Source organism: Eumetopias jubatus, unplaced genomic scaffold, assembly GCF_037043125.1.
Source record: "Eumetopias jubatus isolate StellerSeaLion01/CBP00866 unplaced genomic scaffold, mEumJub1_p1.0 scaffold_2, whole genome shotgun sequence".
NCBI lineage: Eukaryota > Metazoa > Chordata > Mammalia > Carnivora > Otariidae > Eumetopias > Eumetopias jubatus.
Genome location: NW_028274808.1, coordinates 144,931,880 through 144,945,689, shown reverse-complemented (window position 1 = coordinate 144,945,689; position 13,810 = coordinate 144,931,880). Strand labels below are relative to the sequence as shown.

Genomic DNA, 13,810 nt, shown 5'->3' with positions numbered 1-13,810 from the left:
CTGTCCTAGCCCAGCGGGGCCGGACACAGGCCGGCTGGGGTACGCACTTCCTGTCAAAGGGAGAGCCTCCTGCTACCCAGGCCTTGTTTGTAAAAGATATTTTTACTACATCTTTATATCTGCTATTTCTAACTTATTCCCTCAAGCAAGTGAGAGGCGTATGTTTTCATTCAGGATCTCCTCAGAAACTCAAACTACCTTTAAGAAAAAGTATTGTTGTATCTTCAGTGGATGACTAAATTATAACACTAACAATTCTCCTTGTCAGAGAATTCTCTAAAGTCCTCATTTGAGAGTTTAACTTAATGCCTTCTTCCTCCTTGGGCTAAATCAAAGAGACACATTCCTGTGTGTGTGTGTGTGTGTGTGTGTGTGTGTGTGTGTGTGTGTGAGAGAGAGAGAGAGAGAGAGAGAGAGATGTGTATACATCTGTATACACACACATACACACACTAATATTAAGCATAACCTACATCAAAGTATTTGAGGAGGGGCGCCTGGATGGCTCAGTGGTTAAGCATCTGCCGTTGGCTCAGGTCATGATCCCAGTGTCCTGGGATCAAGACCCGCATCAGGCTCCCTGCTCCGCGGAAAGCCTGCTTCTCCCTCTGCCCACTCCCCCTGCTTGTGTTCCCTCTCTCGCTCTATCTCTCTCTCTGTCAAATAAATAAAATAAATAAAATAAATAAATAAATAAATAAATAAATAAATAAATAAATAAGTATTTGAGGAGGCCATGTTCTGTTTCCATATACTTCAAGACCTTTTGGCTAATCCAACTTTTCATTTTAATATTAACCACCTTAGAATTTTCTCAGTTTCAAAATTGTAGCCATTTCTGAGACTTCGGGCTCTTTTCCACATGTCTGTGTACTGCACATAACAGACCCTCAGTAAATACATGTTCAAGGAAAAAGAACCTGCTTCACACAAACTTGAACATGGCAGTTCTCTGCCTAGAATAATGTGTCATACCTTCTCTTCTCCACTAAAATATCTAAACTAAACTTCTCGTTTTCACCCTAAATATTCAGCTTGCCTTCCTGACTTCACTGTTTATGTTCACCCTAAATATTCAGCTTGCCTTCCTGACTTCACTGTTTATGTGCTGATTCTCCCAAAGCTCCAGCTTAGAAAACTGACTTTATATCACTTTCCCCCCATTTAATATCATTCAAGTCCTACTATTTTCTCCTTAGAAATTTCTGTCAAACTAATCCCATTTCTTCCAATTGCTTCAAGTCCTTGCCACCACACACTGTAAACCACGAGATGCCAAGTCCAAATTCCCCAACATAATTTCTCACAGCCAAATATTGTATAAATTGTACCAAAATATTATCTGAATTACTCCCAGGAAAACTGTTTTAAAGTCCCATATGTAAAACGCCTAAATTCTGCCACTTACTACCTTTGTGATTTTGGTCACTTAAGACTTCTCTGTCAGTTCTAATCTGTTAAATGAGGGTAATAGTATTTTATTCATAGCTTTGTAAAAACTAACTGGCCTAGTCTAAAGTGTTTAGGACACTATTTGGCACACATGAAGGGCTCGATAAATGTCAGGTATTAATATTACTGGATTATTCTCTCTGAACAGTTTCAACGGTTCATCATCACTTCAAAGATAAAACAGTTTCAGAAAACTGATCGCTTTTTTTCCATGTTAGACATGAAAATTGCTTTAAAGACCTCCACTAATCAAATCCTCTCACTTCACAAATAAGGAACTGAAACTCGCAGACTGGGTAATTGAACCCAAAACTGAACTGTCATTTAAGGCCCTATGCGCTCTGTCCCTAACTTCTTTGCAACATCATCTCCCATACTGGCCTACTGAAACATTCCGTTTGGCCTAGACCCAACTTAATCACGCCTCTCCTCAAAGTCCTTCTCCACCATTCGCCCCCAGGGAAAGGACTGCTCCTTCCCCTCCATCCATACAAATCCAACCGGGCCTACAGGGCCTATCTCAAGCCCCATCTCTCCCAAGAAACCTTCCCTGCTATCTTGTCCAGACTACAGACCTGCTGGTCTAGGCTGCTTAGAGCTCATCATCACACATTATCTGTATAAAAGTTCTAAAAATCTGTATGGCAGAAAAGTTATATGCTTACGTCTTGTCCTTTCAGAGATTTTAGGCTCTTTAGGATGGAGGTGTGGTATCTTAACTATGTTTAAATGTCCCCAGCATACAGCAGTCTTTGGGGGAAAAAAATCAATGGCAATTTTGGAAGTGGGGATTCTTGAGAGGGAGTGCTTTCACAGTATACCACTGTGGCCCAAGCTCTGGGATCATCTTAATTCCCTCATGCATTCAGTCTCAGAAGCTCACAACTGAGGACGGGCAGCTTGGTATCCATCTAATACGTTGGGCAATGATACCCAAATGTCTCCTAGAGGTTACTAGATGTCCCCAGCACATTACAAAGACCACACTATAGAACAGTAAGAGAACAGAAGTGTTCGGTAGTATAATCAACATTACTTAGACCTCAAGTGACTACAGTACAAAGCTCACACATATTATAGCAATCTTTAGTTGATCTAATGAAGCCCAAAGCTACTCCTGGCATACAAAATATTGGAATACTTGTGATTGATGCAATATGGCTTGAGTTCCCAAGCAAGGAAGGGAGAAGGTGGGGTAAGACGGTTGATTACCGAAGGTCTGGAGCGGGAAGTACTGCGTTTAAATTCTGATTTCAAGCTGATGTGCATTTTGGCCTCTGCAAGCAAATTATCAAAATTAAGGCTCAGAGAGGTTGCCTGTAAAATAATGGACTCAAACAAGGTAAGGCACATAAAAGACTTAGTCCAGCTAGTAACAATGTAATAAAAGAAAAATTAGCTGAGGCTATTATCACCGTGACCATCCCCATCCAGCTAGAGCTATAGAAGATGGAAGTGGGCTTCCGAGTCCTTCCACGTCCCGGCACCTCTCAGGCCTCTCCCATGTCCACTCCAGCCCCAGCCTGGTGTTTCTGATATGGGTAGAAGGGATCCTCAGCTCCATGACAACCGAGGGCCTGAAGTCCGGGCTAGCCGTAACAACCCATACTCTGTTACCCCGCCCCGACACTAGGATCCTCTCCCAAGAATTGGTTGGTGACTATTAAAGAGGCAGTTTACACAGGCAACTTCCTTTTTCAGGTACAAATGCTCAGTATGCAACAATCTGGCCACAAGAAGGAAATCGTATAAGCTTTTTCAAGATCTGCTAAAGAAGCCGCTCCAACAACAACATTTCCAAATCCTTTGCTGAGGGTCGGAGAATGACTTTCATCAGAAATGACAGGAGCCAGCTGCTCTAGGAAAAATGTGAGCAGTGTGATGAGTGGACCTTAAAGAGGACACCACGCGCTGAAGGGCTTCCCAAAGCCGTAAACACAAACGGAGAAGGGGACACATCTTCACTGAAAGGCAATTAAAAGTTAGTTGTGATACTTGCTGAACTCCTGAGCAGAGCCAAGGTCTCTTCCCCCTCACTTCATCTCCTCCAGGCTCTTATCATCGCAAGGCAGAGAACCTCTTTGAAGTCTTTTATTTTAATTGCAAACCTACTTTCACAGTCAAAGATTTTTTAACAAGCTATTGGAGAAAAAAGAGAAAGCTTTTTTTTTTCCTTTTACTCATTAAGAAAGAACAAATAGTCGTGAACTTAAAAATTCTTCTCATTTTTTTAAATCTCGTTTTTTCATAAATATTTGTTGCAATTGCACAATGTTTACGTTCAAGAGAGTCACTTAGGAAAGAACAGCACATTCTTTAGTGTTCCAGAACATGAAATCAGGTAAGAGAAGATCTTTCAAGGGAAAAAAAAAAAAGAAGAAGAAGAAGAAGAAGAAGAAAAATGTCCAAGTATTTTCTTGGTTTGCTACATCTTAAAATGATCAAATAATCAATAACAGAATAAGTAGAGAAGATATATATATATATATATATTTTTTTTTTTTACGTGAGGCCCCAATGCCAAAATGTTAACATTCCGATCTTAGTTTTTAAAAGAAGCACATCTAATGGTTACATTTATCATCCCTGGAAGTTTTACAGATTCAAGAGCTATATTAGACATTCTATAAATTAATATTTCTCATATACCTCACAATTTTTTGATGGATAATACTTTTAAAAGACTAATATTGAGCCTAGAATTTAAAGCCAGGAAAAATAAGCATTTGTCCCCCTGGGCCAAAGGCTGAGGAAAATATGACAGACCAGAAATGCAAACAGCATTTTTAAAGGTCTTCACTGAAACTTACTTGTGGTGATTACATTTTCCAAATCTACAATAGTCTGGCTCACAGTATGACAAAAGTATGAAAAACGGGGACAGTGCACTGGGCCACTGTATTAGCTTCCTATTACTGCTATAACAAATTGCCACAAACTTGGCGACTTAAAACAATATATATGTATTACCCTACAGTTCTGGAGGTCAGAAGTCTGAAATAGGTCACAGGGGTCTAAAATCAAGGTGTCAGCAGGGCTGCATTTCTTCAAGAAGCTCTGGGAATAATCTGTTTCCTTGACTTTCCAAACTTCCAGAGGCCACAGGTGTTCCCTGGCTCCTGGGTCCCTGCCTTCATCTTCAAAGCCAGAAACATCAGACCAAGTCCTTTCTTATGCTGCCATCTCTCTAGTTTTGTCTTTTTGTCTCCCTCTTCTATTTATGAGGACAGACCTTGGAAAATCTGGGCTAATCTCCCTATTTAAAGGCCAACCGATTAGCAACCTTAATTCCATCAGCAAACTTAACTCCTCTAGGCCGTGTAACATCACATACTCATGAGCTCCAGGGATTCGGATGTAGACACCCCTGGGGGGCCATATTCTACCTACCACAGCTGCCAGTTCCCATGCAATGTGCCGGGAAGCCCTCAGGCTGTGGCATGATTACATGTGTGCTCCCCAGCATCCATCCTCCTTTTTCTTTAACTGCACCCCAGGGTTCCCTCAGGTTAACCATCCTGCATTCCACTCTTAGTCCCTGTAAATCAAGAGTGAAATGACCCAATCCAGGTCAATCCGAGCACTGCATCCCCTGCCACACCAAATGGTTCCAGGATAAGCTTATGACTCAAGCCAAGCAGCCAATCTAACCACCCTCCCCCAGGACATTTTGCTGGGGCTATCAGAAAACAAGTGTTCTGTCTAGTGGGGAGAAAGCTAGAATGAAAGCCTAGAGATGCTGGTGACAGTCTTTGCCACAACCTGAGAGGCCACCAATCATATCCTGATAAAGAAATAGAGCCAACGCAGGAAAATTAGAAAGAAAGAAGAGTCGGGGGAGGAAAGAGAGGGATTTCTGACATTGTTTGAGCCCTCTGTTCAGCTATACCTGACTCTGATTACCTGATCAATTTTGTTTTCCTTAACCAGTGTCAACTGGGTTCCTGTTATTTGCATCCAAATGAGTCATGATTAATACAGGAACTTTCTCTCACTGAAGTGGAAAGGACTTTCCATAAACAAGATGAAAAGAAGAAAGAATTCTGTCCAGTATACATGAAATAAAGTTGGCCTGGAGTCTATACGGGGAGTAATCGTTTTGCACCATTCATTCCTTACCCAACTCCCCCCTTACTGCCATATTCCAATGAATTAAGCAATACTATATTGAGATATCAACTTTAAGATAATACATGAAAATAGAACTCTCAAAGAGCTGTCACATGGTGAGCTGAGTGGCTGGAGAGTTTACAAGTCCTTGACACAGTAAATTAGGATTCCTGGAAATTCATGGTGGTAGGCAGACCTATCAAAAATGTACGGAGTAGAATGGGGTGGCTCTCATTGAGTAAAAGTGTTTTTTTAAAAAGCACAAGACTAAGATATACTAATAATAGCTATTATCCTAGCTTGCTTCCCATGTGCCAGCACTTTATGAATCCTTTACAATTCTATGAACTAAGTAGTAGTAGTATGCCTATGTTTACACAGAAGAAAGAGATGCTTTGAGAGGTTAAAGTCAGCTAGAAAGTAGTAAACTACACAGTGAACAACAGTCTGTGCCCCTGACCATTCAATGGAAGAAAGGTAATGAATACTAATAGGTCCTCTACTGGATAGGCTGGTTATGTTTTAGAGTAAGGAATGGACTTTACATGTAAAAGAAAGAGATTTTTACATATAAAAGAGAACTCAAGCTCATATGATGAATGATTTCAATCATTCTTTTTATGTGCATTGCACATATAAAAATATAAATGCTAAATACAAAGAAAGATTGTAGGAAATGTGATTTAACATCTAAGATCCCAGTATCTGAAGATTCATATATTTAATCCTATCTTACTACCTACGAGTTTCCTAAATGTTATTTTTGTTTTATCAGTCACTTCAAAAACAAGATAGACTGTTTCATGCTGGTCACAATTTATTCTAAATTCCATAAAGATTCATCATGCTGAATTTGTGGCAATCATTTTTATAAACAAGAGACTTGACATGACCACAAAATCTCTCCTAAGGATTTACAGTTAGTCAGCAAAATCATGTAAACATATTTGGAAAATTAGGATGGATAAATTACTTGTGGGAACAGAGATTCCTAAACTAGAAAACTCTTCCCACGCCTTACTACCCGTTCTAAAGAATAATACAATTCTCAAATTCTATGAAGTGGATGAATCTTTTCATAGTACTACTAAAGTTTACAAAACGTTTTTATAATTGATCATACTTTTGGGTACTTGATAACTAGAAAAATGATTAATTCATTACATATTTCAAAGATTGCATAATCAAGTATTTAAAAATTATATTCAGATTTAGGGAGAACAGAGCCAAAACTAATTTAAAACTGAAATTTTTAAAAATCAACACTTCCCTACACCACTAGTAAAAGTTCAGATCATACAAACTTCTTAAAAAGCCATCTGTCAAAACGTATCATGTTAATTTGGTTTTACTCAGCAATCAGCTTCTAGGGCTTTCTCCTAAAGTAGTCATTTGAAAAGCCGGCAGCTATCTATATAAAACACTGTGTGGTAACATTCATTATCATGAGAAAATGGGTGTCACTAGGGAAGTAAGTACATAAATTAAGGTTTATCAGGATAATGAGATTAAAACTATGTTTATAAGGATTTTGTAATGCTATGGTAAACTATATTAAAATAGCAAACAAAACAAAAACACATATACAAAAAATAATCCACACAATCTGTGTACTGAAAGATGACTGAGCAAGAATATGCTAAATTGTAACAGTTTGGTACTTAACATGATTGTCAAAAATCTGGGGAATACAGAAAAACTAAAGACAATTTTAATGTGCACATGTAAACCATCTCTATTCAGAAGAAAAACTAATGAAAAAGAATAATTCAACAATTTCTAATAATAGACGTAGCACAGCTTAGGAGTAAAAGCTGGTCTCTATTGGAGCAACACAAAGAGAAGGTTCCCAAAATTCTGTCATTAGAGTTCCATCTAAGTCATCCCTGTCAATATATCCAGTCCAAGTAACATAACCAAATCCTTCATATTGAAACCACTCATGATTTTACCAGGCAATTTGGAATTGTCCCTAATGGCTTTCCAAGGTAATCTGGATTGGCTACCCACAAGCCAAGAATACTCAGAGATAATCATCCTGGAAGCAGAAGTGACCATGGGGATTTCTTAACATTTCTGAGCAATATTATGATTATTTGGTATAATGACAAGAAAAAACAGTGAAAGTATGGGGAAGAAATATTTCAGCTAAACAGCACTAATAATTTGCTGGTAATAGATTAACATGCTACACTAAGTAACATCTTCATCCTCAAAGCTTAAAGCATTTAATATTAGCCATTATGATGCTCAATGGAGAGATGGAAGCTAAACCAGTGAAGTCAAACACATGATCTTTAGGTACAAGAAAGAACAATGGCTATATAGGTAGCTAAAATTCTAAATTTTATGAAGGATCCCTTTAAACCCCTTTAAATCACACTTTAAATCACAATATTGCTGCTGGTAAATTGGTAGATTTTAATCTTAGGTTATCTTATCTCCCCTGATGCCTGAAACAGAGATCTCAAGTAGACATTAGTGCAAAATTAGTGGGCATTCCAAACCTGCACGTAATTCAGTTCAATTTACCAAATCTTATTGAACAGAAACAGAAAAGTGTAAGAAACCAATAAACCTAGCTCCGTGAGCTTTGTGTGGAATGAAAAGAGAAGTCACAAGGAGCCTTGATAACACTGAATAATTAATTGTATAGCCATTATCACCATCCTCATTTTCTTAGGGACCAATTAAACATGGAGAGGGGCACAGAACAAGAGCATTTAAGAAAAGTCAGAACACTAGGTGAATCCCAATCCCTGCTTACTAGATCTATGCACTGAATAACAAATATTTGAGGACCCACGAGGTACCAAGCCCAATCTTATATACCGGGGATACAGCAATCATCAAGACAAAGTGTTTGCTCTCATGAGGTCTACACCAGTAGAAATGCCTACTATAAACCAAGGACTAGGGGAAGTGACTCGCACTAAACCTTCAAAACCAAATAAATACCTGCAAATGATGAACCAATATTTCTCAGTAAACTGGATATTTGAGAGGACAAGATTAGCGACTTTATTTTGTTAAGAATGAAATATAATGGAATTTGAGACTTGGAAACAGAAATAGGGCAGAGAAAGATAGATATGCCCTGATTCCAAGAGAGGGGGTAAGTGAGGGAACTCAGCCCAACACTAAAGCCTCACAATGATTTTTCCTCTAATGATACTCAGGCAATTTCAGAGTGGTAGCTTATGAAACAAAGGATTCAGAGAATTCTTTTGCAGATCTTACAGAAATCTCTGATTTCTACAGGACCATGATTATTTCCTAAGCCACATGTGTCACAGAGCAAGACTCCTTATCCAATCAGGCCAGCCAACCAACTGCCCACAATTACCCTAGGCAATCCTACCAAGGCCATACTCTGAGTTAGAATGAAAGAGCTCCCTGATATGCCACAGAAGTATGTTAATGACCTCAGGAAACACACTTACACATATATACACAATGCATATGCATTCACACATGTGTCTATATGTATATACGTGTCTGTATGTATACATGTATGAGTGTATATATGTGTGGGTGTAGACAGGTAGGTAGGTAAGCCATTCCTCTTTGGTTGACCAAGGAGCAGAGAAGTAGGTCGGAGTTCAAAGCCTATTTGCCCATTTTCTCTAGGGTGAATCATACTTGCCCACATACCAAGAAGGCATTTTTCCACTGGGTTGGAGAGAGAAGGAAAGAAGCAAAGGCCCGTTAACACACTACGTAGGTGATATTTCTATACACAGTCTAACCTGCCCTCATCGCAACCGCCTTCTCTCTACCTAAATAAAAGCCTTCCGACTCTAGGGGTTGAAGCATTTTAGACATATTTTTTATTGCTTTAAGCACATATTGCATGACTATATTTATTAAAAACACTTCAAAACTGGCAAAATTAACCTATCCTGTCAGAAGTCAAGAGTGGTTACCCATCATGTGGGGATAGTGCAAAGAAGGTAGCACAAGTGCTAGTAATGTTGTACTTATTGAGCCAAATGCTAGTCACCAGGAGTGATCCCTTCCTGAAGGATCAGCAAGGTGTACACTCATAAGCACTATCCTGCATGTATAGTATATCTCAATAGAAACTATTTTTTTAATTCAGCTTCCTAATAATTTGTGGTTTGTCACTAATCAATAGTTATCTCTTCCTTAGACATTAAATTATACAAAAATCATTCAGAACCATGGACTTTTCTCTAGCCAATTTGGAGACCAATAAAAATAATTAATTCTACAAGCCTTATTAATCTTTCCTAATTGTACCGCTGATCAAATAGCACCTCCAAGCAGTTATATAAAACCACTTTTAAAATAATTCTTGGGAAAAAATTACTTAATTATATGTAGAGGAGGGCATTTTACCAAACTTTCAGGTTAACAACCCCTTTGCACGTTGGGAAAAGGGAAAGAAATCTCATTCTTATACACAGATTTTTTTTAAAGGTATTTTTAAATCCCTTTTAAGTGCTACATAAATGATTATATCCCAAAGCCAAATGATAGCTATACTTTTACTATCACAAGACTCATGTGTCAAACCTATTTTTATCTTTATTTCTTCTCTTCACTCAACCTGAAAATGATGAATAAAAATGACAGTAATAAAAAAGAGAAACCCTATAAAGCAGAGGAACTTGGGAGCAAGAAAATCTCCAGCAACACAATCTGAGTCCCCCGCCCTCCCCTCTTCCACACTGCTACTCATCTTCCTCTACCAAATTTAAGCACACCTGTACCACTTTTTTCTCTATAGAAACCTGCAACTGAAGTAATTTATATTAACAAAAGGACTGGACCAAAGTCGAACTCAGGGCCTCTTACAGGAGAACATGCTGATTCTATCTGAAAATTTAATCAAAGCATATATTTTATTCCTTTGATAGAATGGGTCATCTTTTTTACAGAATGGGTAATTTTTGATAGAATGGGTCATCTTTTTTCTTTTTTTTTTTTTTTGGCAGGGCTCGAACTCACAACCCAGAGCTCAAAACCTGAGCTGAGATCAAGAGTTGGACGCTTAACCAACAAAGCCACCCAGGCGCCCCTAGGATGGGCCATCTTAACACAGCTTTTTAATGTACATATTGAAAAGTTGGGATGTTTAAGGAATCAAATGTTTAAGCAATAAAAAAGGAAGACAGTTTTCTTTTTTACTTGTTTGAGGATTTTTTTTTAAGTCCTTCTTTAAAAAGATATATATTCATGACTGAATGTTATCAGCTACACATAACAAATGTCTCTTCACAGGCACTGTATATTAAATACAGTTCTCAGTCACTGTCCTCCCCTCTGTCCTACTCTTACTATGGAGGTCTAAGCTTGGAGAAGAGTTCCAACAATGCGAAACACTGCACAGGAAAGGAGCATTCTGACATATGCTGAGAGACGGCTACATATGGACACCTCTGGGCCTGGATCTTCCGGTCCCTGCGTTAGTGTACAAGTATGGAATCCTCCCAGCTCGCCACTATGCACTCTAGCTGGTAGCTTAGAACCTCTCAAGCCTCATTTTCTCCAAATCTGAAACAGGCACAATGGTGTCTCTACCTCGTGTGTGCTTGTGAGAGTTAGACGACACAATGCGCACAAAGCAATTAATACAGTGCCCGACGCACAGCACACAGGCAATGACAGGTAACTATGTTTGTAGTAATCAAAACTTTTCACTTCAAAGATGACTTTACAATATCACCTGACAAATACAGAATTTAAAGAGACTAATACACTGCCAAAAGGAAAATTTATCTTTTAAAGTAATCTAAGTTAAATGTATATAAAAAGACTCTGAACGGAGCCTGGCTTCTGGCCAGATGACTTTCAGTCTCTGAATTCAGCACAAATATTATTATAAATAGCTTCAAAAAAAGATCATGTGGACTTGGGAGTGACCGGTTACAAGTCACTTATACTCTCTGAGCCTCAGTCTTCTCACCCATAAAATAGGAATAATTCCCACATCATCAGGTAATACTGAGGTTTTAGACATTATTTTTAAAGTGCCTAACAATATCTTGCACCTTAGTAGATAATTACTGTAAAGCAGATGGAATAAGAGAAGTCCTCAGAGGTCTTATAACAAAACTGGAAAATTTTTTAAGAGAAAAATTTTCATCCTCTTTCATTTTTCCCTCCTTTGTAGCATTCTTACACTTTGCCTTCTGTTCTAATCAGATGTGTTCCTCCTAATGCTCCACGAGTTGATTTGATTTGACTTATCTCCATGTCTTCTATCAACCTCTACATCATCCTCCAAGTATCCACCAGTGGCTTGTCCAGGAACAGTAAAAACCTGATGCATTACAAGTCCAACGGCAGAATTTTTATATTCCTTTAAATCCGTCTGAAGAAAGTGGGGCCCTCCTCCCGAAAGAGGAAGAGAAGAACAGAAATGCTCCTGAACTCCAAATTACTTTTTTAACCACAAACAGGAGAAATTTCAGAAACAATATTTTAATTAGCTTATTTCATTCTCTACTATCTACCAAGATAAGAATGACATCTGAGAACAAGGCTTACCTATTTGCACCATTTCTTCATTCCCAGCCTGTAAAGGAGGGGGAAAAGTAAAAAGAAACAGTTACTGGGTTTCATCTTATCACCTTGTACGTTCTATTTCTACCAGTAATGCTTTTCAGGAGCTAATCGGGAGATGCGGGATATGATGGGACTGGTGCCTAAAGGCTGCGCCTTGGTTTGCAGGTTCTTGTGGCTAGAGAATGAGCCAATTCAATAACAGTCTGGAACGGGGAGTTGTTTGCCCGTTTTAATTTTAATATTTATAAGCCAGCAAAAATAAATACTGCCATTCAATATTCTTTTCTTAAAACTCGGATACTGGGTGAGGATTAGCAAAGAAAGTCTCCGTATTCATATGCGTGACAAGAAACCTAAAAGGAGCCCGATATATCAGAGTTGAGGTCAAAAATCAACTAGACAATCTTCTACTTTTTTTTAACCTATGGCCACACCAGGCAGACCAGAGAAGCTACAAAAACTCACAGAGAAATTCTGTGCCCAAAGTCCCACCGGCCCTGAGCTGATGTGATTTACAACAAACGGCTCGGGGCTCCGCTCGTCCCGCCGAGCCTTCTCAAGGACTCTTCAGAGAGCATCGAGCTTCACCTTGAGTCTCCAAAGGGTGGGGGCTGGGCCGAAAAGCAACATAGCTGCACTCAACTTAGCTTTAAAAGAGGAGGAGTTGTGCGGAGGGGGAGGGGAGTAACGCGCCCGGCGCCTCCAGCCTCTACCCAGGAAAATGCAGGGCAGGAAACGTCCCCAGTCCCCCTCCCCAACTGTCAAACCCCAGCCCGGCCGCGGTCCTCCCAGGACACGTGTCTACTGGATCGCTCCCTGGCCGGCCCAAGGACTTCCTGAAACCCCCGCCTCCGGCTGCCCGAAAAAGCTGTGAGTCAGTGAGGAGGAGAGAAAGCCCCGCGAACCCGACTCCGGCGGCAGCAACCAGAGCACTGGGATCCTGGACCCAGCGTTCAGAACTTCATTCAAGCGCCCAGACCGCCCTCCGGAAAGGGGAAACCCAGATGGCCGGGCGAGGATGCGAATTGGCTGCATTTTGTCACCAGGAATTGTTACGAATGCCGCAAAGGGGGGGGGGGAGCCCTAGGTGTGACAAGCCTGGGCTCCCAGAGTGGGAGTCACAACCCACCCCTGCAATTCAAGCCCCCACCCCAGAAAACCCCGCACGAGGCGCCCAGCCCTCAAACACCGTTCCTGAAGGCACAAGATAACAGGGAAGGGTGGGAGGGGGGAGGAGGAAGAGAGGAGGGGAAAGAGGGGAGGAACTTTTTCGGGAAAAGGTTGGGTTTGAGTTTTTTATTGTTATTATTTTCCACTTACTTGTCCATCAGCTGAAGTCCTAACCTCTACCAGAGCGGCTGCTATCAACCAAAGTGACAGGAGAACCATCACGAGTCGAGTTCACTTTTCAACTACTGGGCAAAGCAAATGCCCAGAGCAAACCCCCCCCAAAATAAGTTTCTTTAAAAAAAAAAGAAAGAAAGAAAGAAAGAAAGAAAAAGAAAAAAAATGCAGAATAAAAAAAAAACTGATCTTCTGTGATTTGCTTCAATGAAAATGAAATTTGAGCTCTGAGACTGGCCCCCTCTGCTCTGCAGTTCTTTCCACTTCACCTTCTCACCCCGTTCTCCCAAACAGAGTGTGCAGGAGCGAGAAGGTGCTGCGAGCCGGGCACGGGCTGCGCCGGGAGAGGGGGAAGGGACGAGGGGCTTCC

At 40.1% G+C, this 13,810-nt stretch overlaps 1 protein-coding gene across 1 annotated transcript in view; it reads right to left on the bottom strand.

Moving 5' to 3' along the window:
* ADAMTS3 (ADAM metallopeptidase with thrombospondin type 1 motif 3) overlaps positions 1–13,485 on the bottom strand; it is a 249,138-nt gene extending 235,653 nt beyond the window's left edge. The window contains exons 1-2 of the mRNA XM_088020731.1: positions 13,417–13,485; positions 12,079–12,106 (exon numbers count right to left, since the gene is read on the bottom strand). Of these exons, the coding sequence (XP_087876857.1) occupies positions 12,079–12,106; positions 13,417–13,485 (97 nt within the window). The remainder of the gene's footprint in view (positions 1–12,078; positions 12,107–13,416) is intronic.
* Positions 13,486–13,810: the final 325 nt, after the last annotated feature.